General features: G+C 41.6%; 1 protein-coding gene across 3 annotated transcripts in view; it reads left to right on the top strand.

The window, feature by feature from the left end:
• PIP4K2A (phosphatidylinositol-5-phosphate 4-kinase type 2 alpha) overlaps nt 1–27,992 on the top strand; it is a 76,434-nt gene that overhangs the window by 9,055 nt on the left and 39,387 nt on the right. For all 3 annotated transcript variants that reach the window (XM_056857004.1, XM_056857003.1, XM_056857002.1), the window contains exons 2-3: nt 16,437–16,534; nt 18,151–18,247. In XM_056857004.1, the coding sequence (XP_056712982.1) occupies nt 16,437–16,534; nt 18,151–18,247 (195 nt within the window). The remainder of the gene's footprint in view (nt 1–16,436; nt 16,535–18,150; nt 18,248–27,992) is intronic.

The following is a 27,992-nucleotide window of genomic DNA, read 5'->3' as shown; positions in this document are numbered from 1 at the left end:
GTGGTTAATTTTTTTAAATGGTAGAATGGGTAGTTGAATCAAGCTGCAGTTGGCTTCCCATAATATATCTGTGTACCATGGATGAAATTTTCTGGCAAAAGTAGTCAGGGGTCATTGTTGGCGAGTAATACTCTGCCTGCTTATGAAGGAAAACATGATCAAGAGCACCTTGCAATTCTGCAAAGTAGTTGTGGCTACAGGTTAATTATTCACTGTTGGTACTAGAAAAGCTTTCAGTAACATGATATTTCAGTATGGCATAAAGGAAAGGCATCTTGGTACTTGCAAGCAGTGAGATGCTGCTTCACATGTTCATTTAATGGTGGGTGAGAGCCAGTGGTCTAATACTTGGAATAGCTTCATGAGATCGACCCTGATTGGTTTCCTTAAGGGTCCTTAACTCCGTAACCTAGAGAAACTTGCAAATTTCACATGAAAAACACTCAGTAATTTAACCTGTGTACTTCAGAAGGCTTTAGTACAAACTGATCATCTATGCTCTGGCCCTCTTGATTGGGTATAAAGATCATGGTGTGTATCAATTAGCAATCTTGTTTGCACCCAGGGTGGATGTGGATGTGTACTTATAAGCTTACTTATAAGCTATAAGTAGGAACACTTGATATAATGGGGTATGCCAGTGTAACTTGCATGAGCCAACTGCACTGTTGTCATAAGGCTCATGCTATCAGTTGATGAAGATGGAGACTGGATGAAGGCCATACTGGATGATGCAGTAAACATTACGTGTATACATGGCTTGACTCTTACCAGCTATACTTTGTATAATAGAAAGCAGGAAAATGTCTTGTTCATCTCTTAGAATGTAGCACATATTTTATTCCCTGATACTATGGCCATCTCTAGAAACTCCAAGTGGCAGTGATTTCTAAAATACATTGCCTGGTTTTTAGGGAAGAAGAAAAGTTGCTTTTTATATACCGACTTTCCCTACCTTTTAAGGAGAAACAAACCAGTTTACAATCTCCTTCCCTTCCTCTCCCCACAACAGACACCCTGTGAGGTAGGTGAGTCTGAGAGAGTTCTGAGAGAACTGTAACTAGCCTGAGGCCACCCAGCAGGTTTCATGTGTAGGAGTGGGGCAACCAACCCGGTTCACCTTATTAGAGTCCACTGCTGATGTGGAGGAGTGGGGAATCATACCCGGTTCTCCAGATTAGCATCCACCGCTCTTAACTATTACACCATGCTTGGGGTGGTGTTGATGGCCTGCATTAAGAAAACGTAAGTGGGGGGTGGCAATTTTTCCTTATTCCCCTTCCCCTATGTTGCTCCTGAATGTCAGTACCTTCACAGAACAAAATTTCATGGGGCTAATTGGGCTGCAATGGGAGGGAGGAATCAGCAGAATTTGCCACCCCTCTTAGATATAGCCATTTCAGTGGTACCCTCAGCATTGCATGTGAAACGTCTTTTAAACTTGGAGCAGGGAAATGAAAAGGTGCCAAGTAATCTGTAGTGTGTTCCCTGAGGCTGCTAGTAGTTAACCAAATGACACTCTGAATTGACTTGAAGGAACTGAATTGATATAAAGCAGTTAGATTTTGCTGCATTACAGACATTTTAAATATCTTCTTTTTCCTGAGCAGTGAAAATGCCAATGACCTATTCTGTGAAGTATATAATCTGTCATGTAAGAAATGTTAGATATTCTAGAAGTTTATTTTAAAAGGTGCTACACCATTCACAGGGGGAAGGGGAGAGGGTGAAGGAATATTCATGTCTGGTCTGCTGACTTTCTAAAACTGCCAATGGTATGTTGACCAGGGAGGGAAGGCAGCCTGGTATAGCCCGATCTCGGAAGCTGAGCAGGGTCAGTCCTGGTTAGTATTTGGATGGGGGGCCACCAAGGAATACCAGGGTTGCTATGCAGGGGAAGGCACTGGCAAACCACCCCTGTTAGTCTCTTGCCTTGAAAAACCCATAAGGGGTCTCCTTAAGTTGGCTGCGACTTGACAGCACTTTATATCTATATACGCACACACAGTATATCTATATACGCACACACAGTATGTTGACCACATACACGCACTGCAGTTGAACCATATAAGCAAATTATTGCTCTCTTCTGAATTTTTTTAATTACAAATTTTGTTTATTTGTTTATTTTTATTTTTAATCTTACAATAAACGAAAAAAAACACCATAGATATAACATTACTAGTTTCCGTAGTGTAGCGGTTATTAGGTTCGCCTCACGCATTTTATGTAGCACACTGTGGCTACTTCAGATCTTGTGACTTTTCTCCACAGAAAGCATGCTCCATGGAGGAAAAGCTGTTAATCCCTTATGTAGACCCTCTCATGAGTGCAGAGATCTCTTCCTTCAAGCTTCAGGAACTAGTTTGTGTTTCTACCTCCATAATGCTTCTCATATGGAAAATGCATGACCTTTTCAACAGTCCGGAGTGCTGGTTTTTTTTAGGTCTTCACAGCAATCCCACCACAACAACTACAAATTCACTGAGCTTCAGTAGAAAATGCTTTCTTTTACAGTAAACAAGTTAATTTGGTACCTAAAATTCTTTGAGTGTCTAAATTTAGAGAAGAGGCAGAGAGATGAAAGCACAGATGGCAGTATGCTTTCTTCTGTTATTTTTTTTAAGTGGGGAAAACATTGGCTCCTGTTTTTATTGATCAAAGTTTTGTGCAGTTTCTCTTCCTGCCCTATTCCTTGCTTGTTCCCTATTTCTATGAACACTGGAATGTTTGTGGTAAATACATGCTTACCAGGGATATTTGAGAGACAAGCATATATAACATCTCTATTTCAGTCCAAATTCCCGTTTCTAGTAATTGCTTTAACAGATCAGTAGGGAGGCCCCTGTCTCTTTCTAGCCATTGAAATTGCTGGCAAAACTGTGTGCTTATCTGATAACCCTATTCTGTCATTGTATCTGCCTTATTTTCCGAGGCGTAGATTCTTGGAAATGCTTGATTTGTGTTTGGATCACTAATTAGTTCACAGCTGCCAACATTTGCTATTGCTAATGTTTATTTTAAATGCACGTCAACATAGGGGATATTATGATATGTATATGGTAGGGGATATTATGATAGGTATATGGTATGTAGAGTCTATGGGGGCAACTCAAGAAAATAGGAATAATCAGAAGCTTGCCTAAAACAGAATGAGTTGGACTGGACCAGCTAGAATTTGCCTAGCTTGCCAAGGGCCTCTGTGGTCTGTTTGGGAAGATATGTTTCTGTACGTTTGTCAACCTGTTCATTAAGCCCCTTGCCATGTATGCAGAAAGCCACGTTATGATCACGGGACTTGATTATTGGAAGTCAGAATTCAAAGGCAAATGTAGCAAAATGACCGTGAGGGGGGAAGCTGGGGGAATATCTTTGATAATCAAAACTTAAATTTGGTCCTGATTGCCAACAAAAACAACAGTTAGTTTGAATCAGTACCTCAGGTACTAAGGAAGAGCACGCATCCTGACTGCTGTCAATCTAAGTGTTAAGCATCTTCCTTACATAAAAAGGTGAGATTCTCAAACAGCTGAATGGTAAAGTTCAATAGTAAACTCTGAGCTTGTGGAAAATTCAGAAAAATGCAGAGCTCTTGACTTCTTTTCAAGGGTTTTGCTGCATCCTTGAAAACTAAAAACTCGCCATGTTAAAGTAGCACTTCATTGTTCTTTTGTCTGGCTCTTATATGCATATGTGTCATACATAATTCTTGCTTGACTCTGTCCTTATTTAACAACTGTTTATATGTTCCTGGAAATATTTATTTCTGTTGATATGGGTAACTGAATCTACTGGGCTAATTAGTCTTTCATCCTAACATACTTCAGTTGGTTAAGATAAAATGGAAACGAGAATCATGTACACTGCTCTGGATTCGTTGAGTGAAAAATGGAAATTATTTTTAAAGAGGTGTGGTTTGTGGTTATCTACATCAACTTTATAGTGGAAAGGGCCCTTTAATTGTGACTCCAACAGTAGGGGGCTGCTGGGTAACAAGAGGAAAGGTTCAAGGGGCAGGGAAATTGACCAAGCCCTGAGAGAGAAAGGCATGCAAAAAAATAGGTTATGGCTCATGAAATCTTATGCTCCCGTTTATTGGTTCATTTTTAAGATGGTTTTTTCATTTATCTCTGAAACAATCCATTACACTTCGCCTCTTGGAGGTATACTGGAGCTCATGTAGCTTTTCAAAGCCCCTTTTGTTAGGCATTTTAAGGAAGCTGCCAGATACCGTGATAACTCAGGTTTAGTTTTGAAGATTAAGCTTCTTTTACAATATTGCACACACAGGATAAAGTTGCTGCTGTCTCTTTTACCAGTTGTATTAACAATTCAAAATAAATATTGCCATTTCAAATTGACGCTTTTGCAACAACTGCAGGTAAAGAACAAAAATGGAAAATGTATCAAAGAATAACAGGCTACTTATGAAAATATTTCTAAAACTTTAATCTTAATCCAACCACTGTATTAGATTGTTGGAATGGCCTATTTAAAGTGCCTTTCAGAGACTGTAGACTGCCTTCAGTAATGTACTTAATTGTGGCAAATTTTCCTTTCTCTGTTAAGGATTTGAATAGGGTAGGCTTAAACAGTTCGAGAGCAAGGGTAACCATTTAAATTTATGGCTGTGTAGTTGGCAGAATTCTCCTTCCTTGGGGCATAAAGTTTTGTTTTTAGTGTCCTGTTTTGTCCTTGCTTTTTGTCATGCATTACATTTTGGTTTTGCGTCCTTGCCAACTCAGTTCGTCCTGAAAAGTTGTGTATTAAATTGACTCATTCTTTTTAGGAGTTGTATAATCTGCTGCTAGCCTGTTGATGGTGAAAATTCTATGGCATCTAGAAGTGTGATTGTTTCTCCGCTGTGTTCCTTGGTAACAATTTTTGCAGTGCTATAACTATTTAGATAAAGGCTGATTCGCATTAACTGCAAGTTCTTTTATTGTCTGTGTAGAGTCTTCCATGCCATAGGTCATGTGAGGTGTCCTTACCAGTTCACAGTAGCCACAAATGACTATGTGGATTTTTTTTCTTTGCCTTCTGTTTTATGGAGGGAGGATATAGTAGGTAACAGCATAAAGAAAAAAGGTCTTATGCTTATTAATAATTAAGCATACCAAACCTAGTGGTAAGTAGTAGTGAGACTTGGAGAGGCATACAACCATAATTAAGCCTAAGCTTTTAGAATCCATGTTTGCTTATTGTGGTGGGGTGTCCTGAAATTCTTGCTGAGACCAGCAACGGGGCCACCATTTTGAGAAAGAGTGTTGAGTTTGCCACCACAGGAAAAATAAAAGATCATTGTATTATTGCTGGTTCTTATGTTCTGTAGCATGTCTAAAGTATACACTTCCATTATATGTTAAATTGCTCCCTGGAAATAGTGTCAACACATTGATTAGACCGACTGGTTTGGATGACTTGGAATAAAATGTGCTTTGCCTTGAATGTTCAAGTCTATTCATACAATAGCTATGTAATCAATGGGAAGTAGTAACTTGCTATCCTTCAGTCACGCATGGAATGCAATAAAACACAGAAGCTGGCTGTTCCAGCTTAAGGCAGAATACTCTTCCAAACTGACAGACCAGTTGTCCTTTTGAAATCCTTTCCCATTAATCTAAAATGTCTGGCAGTTCAAGGTGTATGAGGAAGGCTAATGATGCATGTGAAAGTAGTAGTCTCATCCTGTGTGTGAACTTCTGGACTGAAAGGTGGCACAGTCGTTTTTCTTTTTTCTTTTACCCTTACAAAATGGGTTTAAAACAGGGCTTTGGCAAATCCCATCTCCCAGGTCACCATGATGCCAAATATTTTCAACAATGATTTGATTGTCATGGCTGTTTAACAGACTGGATAAGTTGAATACACTAACTGCTGTGTGTACACACGATTGTGTTTACGTGACTTAGGGGGAGGCCTGCTCAGAATACCTGAAAAGCGCACGAGTGGCAAGTTAACATGAGACTCATTCTTGTGGTTGACCCCCATGGAGAGTCAGAGACAGCAAAGGAGGGAACTTTTATGCTAATGACTCTTCTTAGTTTCTTCTTTAATGTAAAGGGAACTTAATACAGCTGATAGGCTCACTTGAAGATCAACACAGAAGAAAACAATGGTTTGTGTCCAGCTAGTCAGTTCCAAATCCAGAAATGGTTTTGCTTCTTCAAAAGAGGAGATTGTGGTTTTCACCACTTCCCCCCCCCCATTTGTCGCAGGACTTAGTGGGCTGCAGCAGGAGGGAGAAGTGGGAGTAGGGAAATCCTACTCTGCAATATTCACTCCAAATCTTGGACATCCTACTTAACAGGAAGACCTGCCAATGGAAACTGTGGGACTGTGGAATAGGATTTTTTCTCTCCATCTATTAAAAAGAAAATGGCAGCCCCCCACAGTAAGGATAGAAAGTGATTGGCAAAAGAATGTTCTGTACTTTCTGCTATAATTTTTTTTTTGCCATCAAGTCACAGCTGACTTACAGCGACGCCATAGGATTTTTCAAGGCAAGTGACATCCAGAGGCGGTTTGCCATTGCCTGCCTCCATATCACACCCCTGGTATTTTTTAGATGTTTCCCGTCCAAATATTTGAGAGTGTGTGACTGGCCCAAGGTCACCCATCAATTTTTCATGGCAGAGTGGGGATTCAAACCCAGATCCTAATCTGACACCTTATCCACTACACCACGCTGGCTTGTAAATCTAAATTCTTAATATGCACTTGCTATCATGTATGGATGTGAAAATTGAACAGTAAAGTAGGTTGACAGAAAAAAATTGATTAATTTGATTTGTGTTGGAAAAGAGTTTTATGGATATCGGAGACTGCAAAAAAAAAAAAAGGTGGGTTCTAGATCAAATCAAGCCTGAATTCTCCCTAGAAGCTAGAATTACTAAACTTAGCCTATTGTACTTTCTTCACATAGTGAGAAGGCTCATTAGAAAAGACAATAGTGCTAGGAACAGTTGAACGCAGCAGGAAAAGAAGACCCAACGTGAGATGGATTGACTCAGTCAAGGAAGCCACGGCCTTCCGTTTGCAAATCCTGAACAAAGCTGTTAATGATAGATGGTTTTAGAGATCATTCACTCACAGAGCTCCTGTAAATCAGAAGCGACTTGATGGCACATACACACCATAGACCTGTGTGTTATATATTTTCTGCTATTACTGGCTGATAGTAGCTTTATTTCCTAATGTGGATCCATCAATCTACTCTGCATTTAATTCTAAACAAAGCATGAAGAATTTTTATTGTACAAATTGCAGCATTGATTACTTCTCCAGTATGTGTGTTTGCAGTACTTTTCTATCTTTTCCCTCATGTATAAGTTTCTAAAACATGCAGTAAATTGCAGTCTGTTTTTCCCCTCTGGAAACCAGAATTACAGGCTGCCCAGCTCACTTCCATAATATTTATCTTCCTTAGTGCAATATGCCATGTCATTATAGTGGGGCAGTTCCACTGTTCTTTATAAGTTATTTTTAATTTGGGGTTTTATTGCAGTTGGTTCTGGAAGAGTGCCAGGTAGCTGGCCAGTTAAGCTTCTAAAACATAAATGTATGTTTTACAGTATCTACAAAACTAAATATTTCCTTAGAATAGTACAGAGCTGCATCTGGGGGAAAATTGCTTTGTGATGGCAGTTGCCAGTATCTTCCCTCCGGCTTTCACAGTGCTATTGAGTACCCTGCACTTTGGAACTCAAACTTCCAGAGGTCTTTCCTGTGCCCTAGACCAATGAACTTTAGATACTAAGCTGGAAAATGGCATACTTAAAAGTATTAACCACTGAACTCCTTTATAAAAAGGACCAGTCTGAGTTTTACGAAGCAGCTCACGTAATCATTCAGATACTTGCTGATCTGGATAAAGGTTATGCAGCTGCTGCCTTTATACTTTAGTATCCTGAAGGTCTGGGGAAATGGACAGTGAAAGTGCAAAGGGCTTACCTACACCTGAGGACAGCTAGCGTCTTGGGCTGGGTATTATTTTCCAGTTTGGACTTGTTTAGCCTTTCAGCTGCCAGTTTTGTGCAGTAAGCTCTTTAGGTCATGGGGGCCAAATGGTTAGGCAGGTTGTACACCTTTTGATTAGACTGGTGAATCCTAAAGCAGAACATCTTGAAGAGGAAACTTCCTTTGTAAAGAAGCAATTTTGTCTTTCCTATACAAAATAAAAGCAAAAAAAGAAGAAGAAAAAAGAAGGAATGACCACAGTATACTTCTGTTCTATAGTATTAATATTTGAGAACAGGAAAGTTTTTGTTCTTTAGAATCTTTTAACTAGGAGCCACACTTTTCTTATAGGAAAAGGTTAAGTGAAGTCCTGTTTCTCTTGAACGCCATCAGGCATTATAAACATGGTTATGGTTCATGTGCTGTTGAATTACATCAGGCCCACACTGAAATGGCTCCTGGGTTGGAAACAGAAATAAGAGTGGCGTGAATGTTACTACAGCAAAGTCCAAAGTGTCTTTGGTGTCCTGGGAATAGTGAATTTTCATTCCTTCATCATCAGGAGAGGGCAGTGGGCACAGACAATAGGAGTTATGCTCTTTCCCTCTTCTAGCAGGTGAAAAGTGCATTCCATGAAGTTCATGATTTTTAAAAGAAGCTTGTTTGACCTTGGGTTGAATGTTACCTTAATGCAAAAACTTTCCAGACAGGAAGTTCAAATTAGAATTTTAACAGATGGAGATTGCCAGCATCTGGATGTTGGAGCTTTTAGAAAGCTTATAAAGCACAGGCGTAACCTTTTCAAGCCATGCTGCAAATTATTTGGATTCCAAAAGGGATCTTATAACCCTGTAGTAGATATATTACACCACAAGTATTTCTTGGTGCTCAAAGTATGTTAAATTGGTGGTAGCGTAATGTTGCAAATACTAATAAGGCTGAAGAGGGTTGCCAGTTTCTGCCTCAACTCTAGGAACATCCAGCATAATGGACTGGAGTTTGCATACTTATGTTCATCCACTGCAGCGATTCCAATGTGGTGCCTGTCATTATTTTTTCTGGCACTTGCGTGCTGCTTGGTTCAGGAGCCTTGAACAGGACAAAAAGAAAAAATGCTACTCAGTTAGCTACTACCATGTTACCCAAAGAGCTGAGCTGACCCTCCCAGCTGGTGCATCAGATATTATTTTATTTTATTTGTTTATAATCCACCTTTCTCACTGAGACTCAAGGTAAGTTGCACAGTGTAAGTCACTGCAATCAACAGGTTGGGACATCTAATAAACCACGTCATTGGGTTAGGATTTCAGAAATTCAGAAAGCAAGCAAAAATCTGAAACAAAACGTTAAGTGTTGACATGACACATTTAAATGATGCTGAAATTACATAGAAGGATTATACATACAGCAGCAGCACTATAAGCAATAGAATAGTCTATAGTCCCTCTCCCTTTATTAAAATGACTTCCTGAACCATTTTGTTATAATATAACCCTGTTTGTTCCCTGTGTAAAAATACCCTCCTGAATAATTCTCTCAACCATAAAAATAAACTCTGTGGCCCTGCCAACCTCTCCTTGTAGCCGTGAAGGCAGCAGATCCTCTTCCCCTCCTTTGGAAATTTAATGCCAAGTATTCTGTTCCTCAAAACAAGGAGCTGAGCCATTTTCTTCTACTTCCCTGTTGCAAGAGATCTTAAGAATGCAGGAGGCGTGGTGTATCTGCAGGAAGTGACCATCTGGAATCTGTTGCTTTGCTCACAGGATAGAGCTTGACCTGGAACTAGGGATGCCAGCCTCCAGGTGGGTCCTGGGGATCTCCTGGAATTATAGCTCATTTCCAGACCACAGAGATCAGTTCCCCTTGAGAAAATGGATGATTTGGAGGGTGGACTATGGTACTGTACCGTTGGGAGGTCCCTGTCCTCCCCAGGCTCCACCCCCAAATCTCCAGGAATTTCCCAACTTGGATCTGTCAACCCTGTGGCCCCTCCACCGGTGGCCAGAGAGGACCTGGCAATCCTACCTGGTACCTTCCAGTATTCTGTGATCAGCCCTGACTTCTATGGTAGCCATTTTGTGATGGTGTCTATTATCCTTTCTCAGAATTTGAAAGCCCTGGCAGGTTCAGCAAGGTTTGGGGACTTATACTTTCATCAGGTCTGACTCAGGCTTTGTGTCTGCACCCTTCCCACTTAAGTGGGATGCCTTCCCTTCTCTGTAGATATGTCACGTGATATTGGTGAGCTTTGCAGTCCCAGTGAATAGGCTTCATGGATGAAGATACAATAACCCACCAACCTAGATGGGGCCTACTATTACGTTGCTCCTCTTGAACTGAGTCCTGATTGAGGGAGTCAGTTTATCTTGTGTGAACAAAACAAACTCAAACCGCTTCGTTTGTAAGTTTCTCTCTCCCCCCCCCCCCACATTTCCTTTACCTTACCAGTGAGGACTATTAAAGTAATGCACATTATTTATAGGATGGGTTTAACAGTTAAGCTGCATTACAGCATCCTGCAGCTTCAATTTGAATTAAACTGCAATGGGAAGGAACAGAAACCCGTCAGACCTACTTAAATCTCAGGTAGCATGAGCCTTCCAGTTTATCTGTTCCGGGTGGGATGGTCTGGTCTTTTATGGCAGCTATAAAGCTGGAAACATGTTTGAGCTTACAAAAATATTCAGATTCTGTATTTGTTGCCTAAAGATTTGCTCTAGCTGGGTGTGTGTAATTCCTTGGTTTCTTCATTATTGTTGGGGAAGGGGCATCCCTCTGAGCAGGCTTCTGTAAACATGAAGCTTTATTTGGGGCTTCAGTGGTGTGCAAAGTTCGGTTCCTCATCAGACTGTTCATGTCCCCGTGTCAAATGAGGAGCCATTTGGTGCCTGGACTTCCCAGACTGCAGTTTTATATGCTGATCTCTGCCACAAAGCTGTCTACTCCAGTTGGCAGAGATTGAGTTCCAATTGCAACACAATGGGAAATGGGTCCACTTTTAGTAGCACGAGAGTCCCTCCACAGCCTGTAAAGCATTTGGAATGGAGAGATGAGAACTTACCTTCCCCTCTCCTCTCGTGCAAGCGCATGTATTGGAGGCTGTTGGTACTATCTGCCTGCATTAAAATGAGCCCATGGAAGGAATGGACTGAGGCAAAGCATGGTGGTGGCATTTTTAAAGCCTGCAAGCAGCATGTGTTGGACCACACACCAAACACGCACACCTGATTTTCTCCCTTGGCTGAGCGGGCCCACAGTTGCTGCATTTGGTTTCACTGAGTTGAACACATGAAGCTGCCTTATACTGAACCAGACACTTGGTCCATCAAAGTCATATTTGTCTACACAGACCTGCCAGCGGCTCTCCAGGGTCTCAGGCAGAGGTCTTTCCCATCACCTACTTGCCTAGTCCCTTTAGCTGGAGATGCCGGGGTTTGAACCTGGGACCTTCTGCATGCCAAGCAGATGCTCTACCACTGAGCTACAGCCCTTCTCCTTGGGACGTTCTTGGGTATGGCTAGCTTAAACATTCAAAGTAAAGGCTAGAAAGGCCAGTGTCTTTTGTTTTCTTGGTGTCAGCAGCTGCCCAAGCTGAGCTCTGTGGCTAGCCTGTTCTGCACCATGAATCCCATGTGCTGCTGACCTTGCCTGCCTGTATAGTGATGATCTTTGCTGTACTTGCAGAGCTTGTTTAGCTCTTGAACGGGGCTTGGTCACAGGCTGTCTCACCTCTGCTGTTTTAATCCTAGATTTCTGCACAGACTTGTTCAGGGAGTAAATAGGTACAGCTTGCTAAATAGGAGCTGCAGTTCAGTATGTGTGTCTGGGGGGGATCCCGGTAAGGCGGGGGGTGGGTGGGGGGAAGCAGAGGATGGTGCTGTGACTCCTATAGAAGCTGGAGACAGGGAGAGATCTACAGATTGCTTAGGCCAGGTCAGGGCTTTGCATACAGCCTGGCTGGACTTGGGGTGGGGCTGGCATCTATAAACTGTTCTGCTGGGAAGTAAGCTTAACAAATACCTGAGCAAGGGAATAGCTTTAAACTTGACAATCTTCTGTCTGCGGTACTAGGTTTAAAAGCTCAGGTTAACTGGAGCGAAGATCTCTCTTGTGCAGTCTGAGTAACAGAACATGATTTCCCCCGATACTCCAGAATGTAATCTTCAGGTTCTCCCCCCACCCCACATCTGCACACGTGCAGTCCTACATTCATGAATTTGAATATACCTTGCTTCTGCTCCCCGGGTTACTGGCCTACCGCAAAAGCCTCCCAAACCCATCTTTTCCTGACAGGTTCCCATCTGAATGAGAAGTGTGGAAGTATCAAATCAAGTATAATATCATCTCAAGACTTGCTGATCCTGCATTAAGTAGGGGCTGGACTAGGTGGCCTGTATGGGCCCTTCCAACTCTATGATTCTATGATTTTAACTGTGGATTATTTTAATATTAAATAAAATAATTAGTGTAGAGAAAATGTCAGGAAATTGATTCAGTCTCAGACATTTCCCACTTGTCAGAACGTGACCAGGTTAAGTATAGTGTGGCTAAGCTGGTAGTCCCATAGTAGCCACATGTACTACCCAAAGTGATTTTCACAGGGCCCAGTATAGTGTATAAACCAGAAGATTCAATACCTAGGTCTAATAATACTCTAGCCCTTGAAGCTCTGAAGTATAATTTCTCATGCCACAATTTCTGCTGCGGTATTTGAACATAAGAAGCTGTATTCAGTTGAACAACTGGTCAGCCTATCCCAATAATGTGAGCTCTAACAAGAAGCAGTTTCCTTGGGGAACGTTTTTCCCAGTGCCACTACCAAAGCCTTTTTTTATTAAGGACACCAGGAATTGACTGTAGTGTAGACCATTTGCTGTGCTACTGAATGGTGACACCTCTCCCTAGCTCCTCAGCTTCCATTAAAAAATTTGGTTGTGAAAAGCTGTTTGGGTTTTAAGCATTTAATATTGTGGTCCATGTGGAAATTGTGAGGATCTTATCTTTCACTGAAGAAATCCTCCCAGTTTAAAGCAACACAGTACAGCTTAATCATTGTTTATCAAGAAACAGCATCTTTGATCACCAGATGAGACAAAAAACTCCATTCTGCCTTGTTACACAGAAAGGTTCAGTAGTGGTTGCCTCCTCTCAGACCTTGAAGCCAGGCACCAAAAGTCTTAAAACAATTGATTCTTTTTCAGTTTCTGCTGGCAGTCTGTTTAATTAAAGATGCTGCGATTGAACCATCCGAGAACAAAGGCTTCTCAAAGCTTGCCTTGCTGTGCCTGTCTCCATTGTGTTTAATTCCAAGCCATCTATCCATGGCTAGTCAAGCACTGGTGGTATTATACTTTCTATAAAATCTGTAATCTAGTATGCTTTCTGGAAGTAATGTGGGTTGCGTACATGACTTAAATGTCACTTCAGCAATTAGCAAGAAATGTTGGAGGTATGTTAGCACAAATAAATGAAGAATAAGATAATCCAGAAATAGGAAATAGTCTTAAGCTTCTTCATATAGGGTGAGATAACATCAAATACAGGCAACAAAAATCTTGTGGTATTTCGGCCTAGGGGAGGATTAAAACAATTTGAAGTACTGTAGAGACACCTGGCGCTTGCACAGGGGACCTTTACCTTTAGAGACATTAGAATGTCTTTATAGCTGGGGTGTATCACAGTCTCTGTTTAAACCCATTAAACTATAAAATAGATTTAAAAATGATTTCTCTGTTAATAGTGGAATTTAGCATGGAAGATGTCTTGGGCAAGGTGCTCAAACTTTCTATCATTTAGGCAAACCTGATAGGAAAAGGTTCCATTTTATAATAGTTTAAAATCAGGAGAGGAGCGATGTTCCTCCATAGGAGTTTCCAGCCTGTTAACAGGGGAAGCGTAATTTTGGTGTCAAGATATATCTTAGGTTTCGTTTGTGCAAATCTGACTGTGCAGTTCTAATGTTGTAAGTTTTCCAGTGTCCATGTTAAAGGCAGTAGGAAAAAAGGAAGACCCAACATGAGATGGATTGACGTTGGCTCAATAAAGGAAGCCACGGCCTTCAGTTTGCAAGACCTGAGCAAGTGTATTAATAGTAGGACGAAGGTCGTTCATTCATAGGGCTGCCGTAAGTTGGAAGTGACTTGATGGCACGTGTTCTTTAATAAACAGATGAGATATGGTACATGTACATAGTGGAAGTTACCACTAAAGCTACATCCACTGTGCCCGCTACCTAGTTCCCCCAGGAGTTCCAAGTCCTGCTTCTCATCTTAGCCCTCCTGCACCACCTTATTTTTTACTCACTATTGACTTTAATTCATAAGAGCAGCCAGGAGCTGATGCCTTCTGCTAGCCCTTTAAGGTTGTGCTGGCTGCTTCCCTTTTGTTTTGAAACCTTATAAAATTCAGTTTAAAGGTTAAGTATATTTATGCTTATGTTCCCCTATTTTCCATACTTTTCCACTTCTGTGTATATGCATCATTAGTTAGAATAGGTTGTTGTGTTGAGTCAGTGAAGTTCAACTTTATAAAGGTTTTACTAGTGCAGTTAATGGGAGATTACAGTATAATCCTAACCAGGGTTTACACCCTTATAAAGCCATTGAAGACAGCGGGTTTAGAAGGATGTAACTCCTTAGGATGGCACTATAGTTTTATGGAATATCTGTTGGATATTCCAAGACTATGTAGGCATAGTCCACATTCAAGATGTATTTACTTTATTAACAATGCTGCCCAAGTGGTAAAATGCATGTGTTCTACCATGTTTGCCATCAGAAAGCGCAGTCTGTGAGTCAAATAAGGTTGCGACTGAGAATATTTCAATGAGGCATAACAATATTTGCTTGAGAATGTCAGTTGTCACGCAGTAACTTTGTGAAAGGTAGGTATGATGTAGACTGTTAATGGGAGAAGGTGAGAGTTGCAGGGAAAACTGTTGCTGTGTTGACTGCAAAACCTACTGTGAATTTGATGCAGCTCTTCCAGCTATGTAAGAAATGGGTTGTAAAAATAGTTTTGTGTGAAGGAATTTGCTCAATGTTTTTTGTTTTTTGTTTGTTTCTGTGGAAGATGACAAATTTTCAGGAGTAAAAGATCCAGCGTGATCCAGCATGACTTTTCTTATGTTCTTATGATTTTTATTTAAAGCACTGACAAACCCACCTTTCTTCTCCTTACAGTTATTAACAAAATCACAAAGCAAGTAAAATAAAAACAATGAGTTAATAAAACTGTAGCAATAATCCAAGCAACAGTAGCAACAATAAAACCAAATGCTCAGCCCTTCCTTCTTGGCCTTTGGTGGAGTTTTGCCCCGATAAAGCTTCACACTGCTTTTACTCTGGCCTTCTTTTCTGGTGCGTGCCTGTGTTGCTCCACTCTTTTAGCCATTTTCCTTCTAGCATGCCTGTCTCCTCTCACAATAGCATAATGTCCTCCAGGCACTGAGCACTTCCTCCTCTCTCATTAGCTACTTCTTGCCCCAATTCCCTGCTTCTCTGCCCATTTTCTCTTCCAATTGCTTGCTGTGTACCCTTCATTCAGCCACTTTCTGTAATTCAGTCCCACAAAGCCATTCCTGTTCCAAGAGCTAGTATGAGGTTATCAACCAAAACTGAACTGTCCACAGTGCCTTCTCTTGTAGAACCTGGACCACCAAAAATGACAGCCATGTTCCCTGAGATAGTTGGAATGTGTGTGAATATTCTGTGCCTTCACACCAGCTCAACCAGTCTGTCTCAAACATCTTCACCTCTAGAAATCCAACATAATATATGCAGTTCTAATTTAGATGGTGCTACTCAGCACACTTAATTTGGTAGCAGTTTCCACTGAAATAAATAAAACTTGCACCCAGGTTAATAGACAGGTTTAAGATTGGGGTATTGGTTTTCAATTATCATCTATTTAATTTCTTTGCTGTTGCTTTTTTAAACAGAGGTGACCTTAAGAAATGTGTTCAGACTACGTTAATCCCAGAGAAGACAGGGTATTCATGGCCCTCATTAGCAAGTTTTGGGATGAGGTGGCAGTGAAGTCAAAAGAAGATGTACATGCCCATGAGTGTGATAGATTTCATGCTGGCCTTAGGTAGTTGTTTCATACCAAAATGGTAACAAAAGAAGACTAGGATGAGGTTCAAGTAAAGGTAGGTGATGCAGCTGGTACAGTTGACATGTTGTAGGCGTTGCCTGACCATGATCTCAGTAACCAAAAATCCATGGTAACGTTGTATTGAAGAGTTTGGCTCAGTTTTTTGGGCTTTGAGAGCAGGTGTTGTACAAGCCAGAAAAAAAATTCCAGTTCGAATCTTTCCTTGGGCTTTTTAAAAAACACACAAGTGAAATGCTGTTTTCAAGTCCATAGTCCCAACACAAAAACAACAACAACAACAAATCTATAGTTGGTTTGTCAAGAGGCACCTATTTCAAATCTGAGATCAAATTTCTCTAAACAGTTGCATTTTCCCCCTGTAGATCAATGAGCTGAGCCATGTTCAAATCCCTGTTATGTTGATGCCGGATGACTTCAAAGCATATTCAAAGATCAAAGTGGACAATCACCTTTTCAACAAGTAAGTGAAAGGAAGTACAGTAACACTCCTTCAAATTTTAGTAAGAGTTATAAATTCTAGCTTTATTTGCGTGTGGATGGAAGAAAAGTTTTCCTGGTAACCTTGGATTCTCTGATGTGCAAGAAAGGGTAACTACAGCCAGCTGAGTGGTAAATAATTTCCGTTTTGTCCTGTGGAATGCTCTTGTCTGTAAGACTGTAGTATATAAATGTTTGGAAACAGATTCTCATTTGCCATTTTTAAAGTGCAGATGTTCATTGCATATTGTTTCAGATTTCTAGTCTATTCAAAGTCTAAGAGCAAAGTAGCAATAAGTTAAAAGCATGCATGCACTATCCAATTTAAAACCAGCTTAATGCAGTAAATACATAAAACAAACATCCCTGCTTGTTCGTACTGACTTAACCTAGTTCCTAAAAGCCAGCACAAATGAATTTTCCCAGAGCTTCTAATACTGTCTCTTTTGTGTACGTGTGAAGAACCAGAAAAAAGGTCTCCTCATAGTGGCAGCAGTTACTAAGAATGCTTTTTCAAATGAATCCTCAGGCTGATCTGGCAAACATGATGCGTCCCTTGTTGATCTTGGGGTTATGAGTCAGAGGACAGGGTCTCTTGGGTATGTTTAAACCATCTGTTGAGCATTTCATAGGTCAAAACCAGCACTGTTTCTGGAAGCAGATAAGACACTCGGCACGGTGATGTAATGTCCATCTGATGATGCATTGTCACCAGGAGATGAAACTCCAACAGGTCAATCTTCTTCCAGGGCAAACCCCCCGCCCACAGACACACACACATGCAATGTATTGTGTTTGACTAGTGTTAAGATTGCCATGGCATGAATGACTTGGTGCTAGATTTGAGTCATGCTTATTGAATTTTTGTCTGATTCGGGGAAAACTGCCGTGTCTGCTTGGTCCTTAGAAGGGTAGAACTGTGTTTGGTGTTGCACTGCCAGTCATGAAATTGCGGCTCACTGATGGATCTAGGTGCTGCTGCCCAGGCCGAGAACCACATTAACCAGGGGAAAGTTGATCCTGTCCGCGGAAATCTTTTTCCTTCTTGCGTCACCGGGTCTGTCAGCAACTACTACTGCAGGCCTGTCTGGATTAACATTCAAGCCTGAAGAGAAGACTGAGAAGGGACATGATAACCATCTTCAAGTACTTAAAGGGTTGTCATATAGAGAATTGTGCCGAGTTGTTTTCTGTTGCCCCAGAAGGTCGGACCAGAACCAACGGGTTGAAATTAAATCAGAAGAGTTTCCTTCTAGGCATTAGGAAGAATTTTCTAACAGTTAGAGCGGTTCCTCAGTGGAACAGGCTTCCTTGGGAGGTGGTGAGCTCTCCTTCCCTGGAGGTTTTTAAGCAGAGGCTAGATGGCCATCTGTCAGCAATGCTGACTCTATGACCTTAAGCAGATGATGAGAGGGAGGGCACCTTGGCCATCTTCTGGGTATGGAGTATGGGTCACTGGGTGTGTGTGGGGGAAAGGTAGTTGTGAATTTCCTGTATTGTGCAGGGGTTGGACTAGATGACCCCGGTGGTCCCTTCTATGATTCTATGATTCTTTATTTGCTCTGTTTGTTTCACTTTGTTATCAAACCTCTGTTTCAGGGAAAACATGCCAAGCCATTTCAAATTCAAAGAGTATTGTCCAATGGTATTTCGCAATCTGCGCGAGAGATTTGGCATTGATGATCAGGACTTTCAGGTAAGGTTTCCTATTTTGGCAAACATCTATTTGATAACTTGGAGTGCTGCTGATCATAAGCAGGGAAAAATGTGTAGATGGAAGCTTAGATTGGGATCATTTGATTGCAAATTTATGTAACTTGAAGGAAGATGTGCTCTTTCCACCACATGGTTAGAGTTTCTAGCTTCTTGATTGGTAGGTAAAAGTAATCCTCTGTGTGAGCACTAGGTCATTACTGATCCATAGGGTGATGTCACATCCCAACGTTTACTAGGAAGACTTCGTTTACGAGGTGGTTTGCCATTGCTTTCCTCAGTCATCTACAGTTTACCCCCAGCAAGCTGAGTACTCATTTTACTGACCTTGGAACGATGGAAGGCTGAGCTGGTTACCTAAAACTGACTTCCGTCAGGATCGAACTCAGGTCATGAGCAGAACTTTTGACTGCAGTACTGCAGCTTACCACTCCTGTTCGTATCTTTTTAATGCACTGACCAAATCTGCAACCACTGTACAGCCCGTTCCTCCATTGGATCTCTTTCTCATTCTCCTCTGACTGTTGTGGCCAGCAGGATTCAGATTTCACACTTCAGTAGGAAGGGCAAGTTGGCGAAAGTGAGGCAATCTGTTATATTTTCAGGTGAAGCTTCAGATAAATTATTGGAGAGTGATTTCCTCATAACCTTGTATAACCCTTTTGGCTAAGCTCAAGCATCTGGTGAGGCAACAACCCAGGAGGCACTTACTTGGTCCCCTAATGTACTACCTCCCAGGAATCGGTGAAGTGGGAGACATCCCAAGAAGAGCTACTATGGCATGTGGGTGAAGTGGGAGACATCCCAAGAAGAGCTACTATGGCATGTGAGTGGTATAGAAAGACTCTAGTTGGCCTGAAAACGCAAAGAAGAGCACAGCGTGCACTCAGCAAGGGAAGTCCTGGATTTCTTGAGACTTTCCCAGGAGGACTGAAGATTATCCGTGTAAGGCAGAGCAGCACAGGGACCAAGCAGAGGAGCTTGGCAAGGTGGAGGTGAAGCCAGGCGAGGTGTGAGCAGCAGGTGTCGCCTATCATTGGTTCAGTGTCTGTGCCCATTTTTTGGTTGGCATCAGAAACCGTTATTTTTAATTTCAGGAGCTCTTAACCACTTACAAGAAACAAACACCTTTCTTGAATAAATAACTTAAGTTACCTCTTATCCCATCCACCCCACCCAGTGTCTTGCCATGCTCACATAGCAACGAAACGGTACACCCCCCCCCCCCCAGTCATTTAAGTATGCTAAGCATCACAGTGGTTTTGAAAACTCTCCATGGAGAATCCCAGGTGGGCAGGTCTGGTGGGTAGAGCTGGGAGCACTTTGAGGGAAAGGAGAGGCATCAGCTGCCACTGGTATTTTTTTGGTAAAAAATCTTTCATCCTTGAAATGAGCTGTGGTGTGTCCTCATTTGGAATCCTGTGTGCAGTTCTGGTTGCTGGGTCTCAAAAAGGACATTACAGAGCTGGAAAAAGTACAAAAGAAGGCAGCCAAGATGATTAAGGGGTTGGAGTTCCTTTCCTATAAGGAAGGGCTGAAGAGTCTGGGACTTTTCTGTCTAGAGGAAAGATGTCTAAAGGGGACATGGCAGAGCTTTAAGTTGTGTATGAGGTAGAGAAAGTGGATACAGAGAGCTTTTCTCCCTCTCCTGTAATATTAGCGCTCAAGAGCTCCTAATGAAGTTGTTGGGAAATTGTTTCGGAACAGATACAAGGAAACACTACTTTATTCACAATGGGTAGCCATGTTTGTCTGTAGCAGTAGAAAAGAGCAAGAGTCCAGTAGCACCTTAAATACTAACAAAATTTCTGGCAGGGTATGAGCTTTTATGAGCCACGGCTCACTTCTTCAGATCTGAAAGCTCATACCCTGCCAGAAATGTTGTTGCTCTTTAAGGTGCTACTGAGCTCTTGCTCTTTTCTACTATTTTATTCAATGAGTGAGTAAATTGTAAAATTTGCTGCCAGGAGCAGAGATGGCTTTAAAAAGGGGGGTGTGTGTGTGTGAAAAAAGGTTGTAAAAAGTCATCTGGGCCCACACAAAATTAGACAGATTCATGGCGGAAGGGTCCATCAATGGCTACTAACCATGGGAACCTCCATATACAGAGGCAGCAGACCTTTGAATGCCTCCATATACAGGGAACCTCCATATACAGAGGCAGCAGACCTTTGAATGCCATATACAGAGGCAGCATCAAGAGCAACCCTCGGCCTCTGTGCCCTGTTTGTTTGGCCCTCCAGGGTAACAGGCTGGCTGCTGTGGGAAACCACTGGTCTGATCCAGCAGGCTGTACTTATGTCTTACGAAATGGAAACATTGCAAATTAAAAAGCCTGCTTTTGCGGATGGGGATGGGGGTGAATCCATGTTTTAGGTGGGCCGTGATGTAACCTCAGTTAAACTTATTGAAAACAAATGTTGGAGATCTTGACAACTGCAGTTTTCTTACTGAATGCAAGAAATGTAAATGGCTATGGTTCCATTAATCACGCTAGAGGAATTTATTTTGAGACCCCCAGCTGGTTTCTGAAACCCAAATAAGGGTAATTTATGCTGACATTTTCTAGACGAAGAACATCATGGAGCAATGTTCCATCTCTCTTCCGTGTTGTGTGACAATATTTCATTTTGTTTAATTTTTCCTTCCACCATACTTGCCGCTTCTTCTTTCTCCTGCACCATATAATAAATCCCACTCGTGCACATACCCACAACAGTAAACCTGCTGAAAGTCAATCTTGTAAATTACCACATAAAGAAAAAGGTGTGTCCAATTGAATCAGAGGGCTAAGCTGGAAGAACAATAATGATGTTTTATAGGTGCAATGGGTCGTCTTTAAAGGGTACATTTGCTGCAGAGAGAAAGGGTCTTTCCACAGACTCACCCACTGAGTTTCTCTTGTCTAGGAGAGTTCCTTAACCCTTGCAAATTAAGCCCTTGCCAAGGTACTCTATATCTGGGCTCAAAACAGCATGCTGGGAGGAGGCGGGAGGGCTAAGGAGTCCCAAGACCCTACTGCATGAATGCAGGGTGCTGTCACTGAAGAGCCAGTGCATTGTAAGGGTTAAGGACCTGGTCAAAGACCTGGGGAGATGCTGCTCAACCATGAAGGTTGCTGGGTGCCCTGGGCACTTGCTTTCTCTCTGCCTAACGTACATCACAGGCTGGCTGTGAGGATAAAATGGAGAAGAGGGGGAGATTGCACATGCTGCCCTGAGCTACTTGGACAACGGGAAGGATGGTAATGTAATAATACCTAGATACAGTTGTATTTGTGGGCACCCCCAGCCCAAAAATCTCTGGAGCTATTTATAGAGATGATGACGGGCTTGGCAGTTTCCCTCCTCCGCTTACACGAATAAGAGTCCCTTCTGCTTATGCAATGGGATTGTTGAATCTAAGCCCGTAAAGAACAAAATTAGTACAAGCTTTTGGGGAAGCTTGGTTGTTGTTTTTTACATTTGTGAAAAGCAGACTACATCATTCTACATGGATAATAAAGTATGTATTTTCATCTTGGTTCAATTTGTTTGGTAATGGGCATATCCCTATTAAGAAAAAACCCTATTAAGAAGGCTAAGATTCACTGACAAGACATTGAAAAATCCTTTAGCAGTCTCTCCTGGGAGAGCTGAAGATGGGAATAACATATTCTTATTTAAGAATCTGACTGTTAGATTTTTTTTTAAAAGCATGTTTTGATGCAATTGGATTTTCTCTGCACTGGTTATTTTTTTTTGTTAACGTAGCCCGTCTATAAATAGAAAATCTCTTGCAGTGCTTCCTAAAGATGTTCAGGCTCAAACTACACATAGTGTTAATCACATGTAATTTTTCCCCTGACATTTTCTATTTTTATTTAAAGCAGCTGCTAAGGCTGCCGTCTCCAATGGGAGGCTGGGGAAGGCATCTCTAACTCTTCTCTGCAGGTTTTCTACCTTCATTTCACCTTCCCAGCTGCATTTGGCCCTGGGAGTGTGTGTGCAGGGGGGAGGGAAGAACCCATATCCTTTCACCAACAGGGCCTATATACCTAGGGTGGGAGCAATTTTGAAGCATGGAGCCTGCCCCCCCCCCAACATCAGTCTGCCATTGAAGACTGCAGTTTCCTGATTTCTTTAAGTAATTGAAAAGAAAGAAAAGTGGTAATTCGTATAGTGGACATCAGTCTTTGAGGCTACAGGTAGAAGGAAATAATTTAAGAGCTTGGCTTATGTATTGCTTTTTTTTGCTTATGTATTGCTTTTTGGAATATTGCTTATGTATTGCTTTTTGGAATATTGCTTATGTTATTGTTTTTGGAATATTTATATACTGTGCTTCCGTGACAAATGCCCAAGGAGGTTCATAACAATGTAATAAACGTGGGGTTTGTTTGTTTTTTGGTATAGGTTCACAACTAATACAAAACAAAATCACAAACGCCAGGAAAATCCATTAAAATGTTAAAAGCATTCCCAAAATGTTAGCAGCAGTAATTAAAAACAAAGTAAACCAAGTTTTAAAAAATCTTGGCATGCCCAAATGCTGAAAGACAGAAGGGTGAAAACAAAGTTCATCGACCAGTCAATGAAAAACCAGCTGAAATTAATTATTATTTTTAATGACCTGGTGCTGAAAACGTCCAACCAGGGGCCAGTTGTGTGGGGGATCTGTTATGCAGGAGCAAACCCGGGTCTGCCATACAGTGTACTTTGACAGGGCAATGTGGCCAGCCACACCTCTCTGGACAATATTCCCATATGATTCATGTTAGCTAACACATTTTGTCACATTCTCGTTCTTCCTGCTGTAACCCTTGAGCCTCCTCTCCCACTTCAAAAGGGTGGCCCTCCAGAACAGTCTGGGGTGAGGCACTGCAGACAGAAAGGGGACATTTGGAGACCTCGGAGGCCAAGAATGTAGAAAAATTCCGAAACCAATAGTGAAATGCCTTTTTTTATTTGAACCATCCAGAATAGCACAATGTAAGCTGTCGAGTTCTCGATATCAGACTGGATGTTAAACCTTCCCCCACCCCAAAAAGGGCAGATGTTTCAAGGCACAGTGGTAAAGGCCCCAGTGGTAAAAGTCTATTTGGATAAGGGGCTCTTTGAAACATATGCGTTTAATAGTGAAATGTTACATGGTGGAAAGGTAAGTACTTAGGATGTTCATAGCTTTGCCTGCTATTAGTGATTTTCTAGCTCTCCATGGTACCAGGCAATGGCCATTTCATGTACTGATGAATAATGGCTGTACTTCTCTACTTCGAGATTCCCGTTCCTGATACAGTCTTTAGCGGGGCATTATTAACACAAAGTTTTTGCCCTGTTTTCAGAAATGCATTTCAATATTTGACTTATTTGAGAGAGTTTCAGGCCACAAGGGAACTAATTTTTGCTAAATCCAACCTTTTATAAATTATCCTAGCTGTTGCTTCCTTTCGTTCCACATTCTGACTGAGTGCTCCAATAGGCTTTGCTATTTGACAGCCTCTTGCATTTTGCCTTAAGTAAGCTTAGGGAGGAAGTGCAGTGACTATGACAGTACTACAGTTGAAGACAAGGATGTGAATAAACATACATGCTGTGATTGGGTCTCACTGCAGCTTACTTAATTTTCCCCTGCTGAAAAAGTGGGTGGATGCGAACAAGATGTAATTCAACAAGGATAAATCAAGGATAAATGCAGAGTTCTACGCCTGGGTTACAAAAATGAGAAGCACACTTACTGGATGGGGGAATGCACTTCTGGGTAGCAGTGTGTGTGAGCAGGAACTTGGGGTACAGGTGGACTCTAAGCTAAAAATGAGCATCCTGTGATGAACTCGCTGGCCAGTACATCTGTACAACACACAAGCAAGAAGAGTCTGTGTTTGCGTGTTGGCTGACCAGTTGACATATGTCTTTGAGTGTGCATGCACACTTTTAATAGTTTCAGGTCAGTAGCAGTGTTGGTTTGCAGTAGAAGAGCAAGATTCAAGTCCGATAACACCAACAAGATTTCCAGGGTGTAAGCTTTCAGTACCCAGCTTGCTGGGGGTAAAGGGAAAATGACTGGGGAAGGCACTGGCAAACCACCCGGTAAACAAAGTCTGCCTAGTAAACGTTGGGATGTGACATCACCCCATGGGTCAGGAATGACCTGGTGCATGCACAGGGGACCTTTTCCTTTTTAAGCTTTCAGGAGTCAAAGTTCCCTTCATCAGATACCTGACAAAGGGACCTTTGTTTCACAAAAGCTTATCCCCTGGAAATCTTGCTCGTTTTTAAGATGCTGCTGGACACATTTTAGAAAAACTCTTGGTTTTTCTGAGCCGCATGTTAAAATATTTAAAAACAAACTAGAATTAATTTTGATCTACACAATTACTTTCAGTTGTGCAGTTCAAGAAGAACATGGATGGGTGGCTCATTTCCCTGTTTGTTTAAAATAATTATCAGTATAATTAAAATAAATGCTTTCCCCAAATGTCTTTCGTTTTTTAGGGGATGGATGCTAGATGTGCTTGATAAGTTGTTCCAGAGGGTAAATATAATGTTCTTATAACGCAAACTTCTAGAATCAGTCTGCAGGTAATGTTATTGTACTCCAAGCTGAAAGCCATTTAAGGAAATTTTTGCTGCCCTAGAGTTTCAAAAAACAGATTTTGTATTAAGCTGTATGAGCTGATTATCATGTGAATTAGTGTATCAGTTTAAACTTTCTATCTGATAGTTCAAATGCTGCAAGTAGTTGTGTTTTGATACTTGTAAAAGAACTACAGAGAAAAGCATCAATCTCCAGTTACCATAAATGCTTTAGGCTCAAGGGTGATGCCCTAAACCTAAGCACACTCAGTTGTAAACACACACCCTTGGATCCCAGTATTGCTTTCTCTCAAATAAGTGTGTTTAGGGATCTGTCCGAATTATTTTTATAGGTGATGCAGAGCATTAATTCTTGAAAAGTTTACATTAACTGAAAAGGCTAAATGGTACTGATTTGGATTGTTTGGTTAATGGGCTTCACTCTGCTGAGAGAGACAATCGATAGCTGTCAGACCACTGCCATAAAAGTAGGACAGTCATTAGCAGATGACTTTGACCTTTATCAGGGAAATGACGTACTGGGTTTTAATCAGTATGCTTCCAAAGAAATAGTAAAACATCTCCTTTGGAAATAAGTCTCTTCCCAAACACACTGTCTGAGCATAATAAATCCTAATCAAAATATAGGTGTTTTAAAAAAAACTGTTATGGTGTAGAAGCTGATCGTGATGGCCTGTCCTCTAAATTTCATTTAGGGCCATTTTTAATATATGTATATATATTATTTTTATACAAGTGTTCAGCTCCAACTTGTGGTCTTGGTCAGCAAATTTCAAAATATTTAGTTCGGGAGAGGAGGAAGCTCAAAAGGCCACATTCTCCACATATTTTGTAAGAGAAGTGGGATGAAGTTGCCGTTACTTCTGCATTTTAATTCTGCTGCTGCAAACACAAATATGTCCCCGTCTGCTTATCTTCTTCCGTGACTTCATGTTTAGAATCTGCAAGTCCTCTTCCTCAATTTCATTATAGCCTCTGAAGAAATAATCCAGTTTCCTACTTGAGAACTGAGCTCTACCCTGTTGGGTATCAAGCTGCCTAAGATCACCAGATATTTGTTAATCAAAGGCAATGGGGAAACTCTGCAGTTTTATTCACAGAATGGTACCTAGTGCCTCTTCCTCCATATTCCACCTTCCTGCCAAAAGAGCAGCTAATCTATATCTTGGCAATTACAGGTATAGAAAGCCAGGGAGACTGAGGGCAAACTATGTGGTCTTGCAATTTTGTTTTTAAGTACATATTGTTTTCTAGTGGATTATATTATGTAGTGAATTTAATATACATAGTTCTTGAGATAAAGGCCAAGATGTGGAATTGTGGAACTCTCTGCCCCAAGGTGTGGTGATGGTGGCCAACTTGGAAGGCTTTAAGAGGGGAGTGGACATGTTCATGGAGGGTAGGGCTATCCATGGTTACTAGTCAAAATGAATACTATTCGTGATGCATGCCTATTCTCTCTAGTATCAGAGCATGCCTATTATATTAGGTGCTGTGGAACACAGGCAGGATAATGCTGCTGCAGTCATCTTGTTTGTGGACTTCCTAGAGGCATCTGATTGGCCACTGTATGAACAGACTGCTGGACTTTATGGGCCTTGATCTGATCCAGCATGGGATTTCTTGTGTTCTTATGACAGAAAATATTTATTTAAATGTTTATTTAAAATTTTTATTTAATTTTTTTTGTCAATTCTTTCTACCTGTGTATGCATCCTAGAGTGTGAATGATAACATACAGCTACATGAAGTTTTTTATAAAACAAACTAAAACAAAAAAAGTCTAAGAGAAACCCCTGCAGCCCAAACTTCTCAGAAACAAAATTCAGCTGACGCTTCACAAAATACACTTCTAACCAAACAGGTTTTTGCTGATTTTCAAAAGACAAGCAGTGACGGGCCCTCCCACAGGTCTGTCTTGCATAAAATAGGTGCCCCCAACTCAAAAGACCATGTGGTCTTCCTGCCTCCTTCAGATGGTGGGAGGACACAGACAGAGCAGGGCAGGTTCATAGAGAAGTAGGTCGTCCTTGAAATATCCTATATCCAGACCATGTATGGCTTTATAGGTCAAAGCCAGCACTTTGAAGGGGGGTTGGAAAGAACCATTCATTGATGAAGAGTGAACAATACTACAGTCATACTGGCCAGATTTATTTATTAATTTTTTATCCCACCCTTTCCCCACCAGGGTCAGGCTCAGGGCGGCTACAGACATTTATGTTAAATAAAGGATTAAAAGATACTTACAAATAAAACCATTAAAACCTCGACTTAATAAATGGTGCTAAAAAAGACGTCGTCCCACACCATCATGTGGGTGTGTAATAGGAGGCAGAAGAAACGACGTGGTACAGATCCTTAGAGGGTCCAGCAGGGGAGGCCAAGCAACCGTCACGGTCCTCAACCATAGGCCTGGTTGGAACTGAGCCAAGGCCCTGTGGAACTGAGCCAAGTCCCACAGGGCCCGGGTCTCACATGAGAGAGAGTTCCAGCAGGCTGAGGCTAGGGCTGTAAATGCCCTGGTCAAGGACAGCTGGACATATTTCGGGCCAGGGATTACTAGCAAGTTGGTTCCGGTCGATTGCAGCACTCTTTGGGGGGTATAATGGGAGCGGCAATCCCGCAGAAATGATGGTCCTGGACCATTTTGGGCTTTAAAAGTCAATACCAAAACCTTGAACCTGATCCCGGAATTCAGTCTGGAGGCAGGGCAGGGCAGCTGGCGGAGCACTGGTTGTATATGTGATCTCCAAGGGGCCCTGCAAGGACCCGCACTGACGCATTCTGGACCAGTTGCAATTTCCCGAGCAGTCTCACAGAGTGGGTCACAGAACTTGACTTTGATATTCTGGAAGATGCATGTTAAGTCAATTTCCAGCTTGTATCTGAAATCTCCTAATGCTTGTAACACCTATTCTTTCAAAGGGTCCGTTGCTTCTCTCACAGGGCTCCTAGAAAGCCATGTGCTCCTGGAAAGCATAGCTTTAGGAAAGGCATTTCCAGTATGTTTTTGTTCCATAGATAAACGTTCCAGAACTATTCAGGCCCTGTGCGATGATGCTTCAGCTCTTCCCAAGTGAAGTTCTCCATCTGACCAAAAAACCCTCTTAAATCACTGTTCCATTGTTATATACATTTTTGATTGTCATT

The sequence above is a fragment of the Euleptes europaea genome, chromosome 11 (genome assembly GCF_029931775.1).
Source record: "Euleptes europaea isolate rEulEur1 chromosome 11, rEulEur1.hap1, whole genome shotgun sequence".
Taxonomy (NCBI): domain Eukaryota; kingdom Metazoa; phylum Chordata; class Lepidosauria; order Squamata; family Sphaerodactylidae; genus Euleptes; species Euleptes europaea.
The sequence above is the reverse complement of the archived record's forward strand: the minus strand, read 5'-3'. Positions and strand labels throughout refer to the sequence as shown.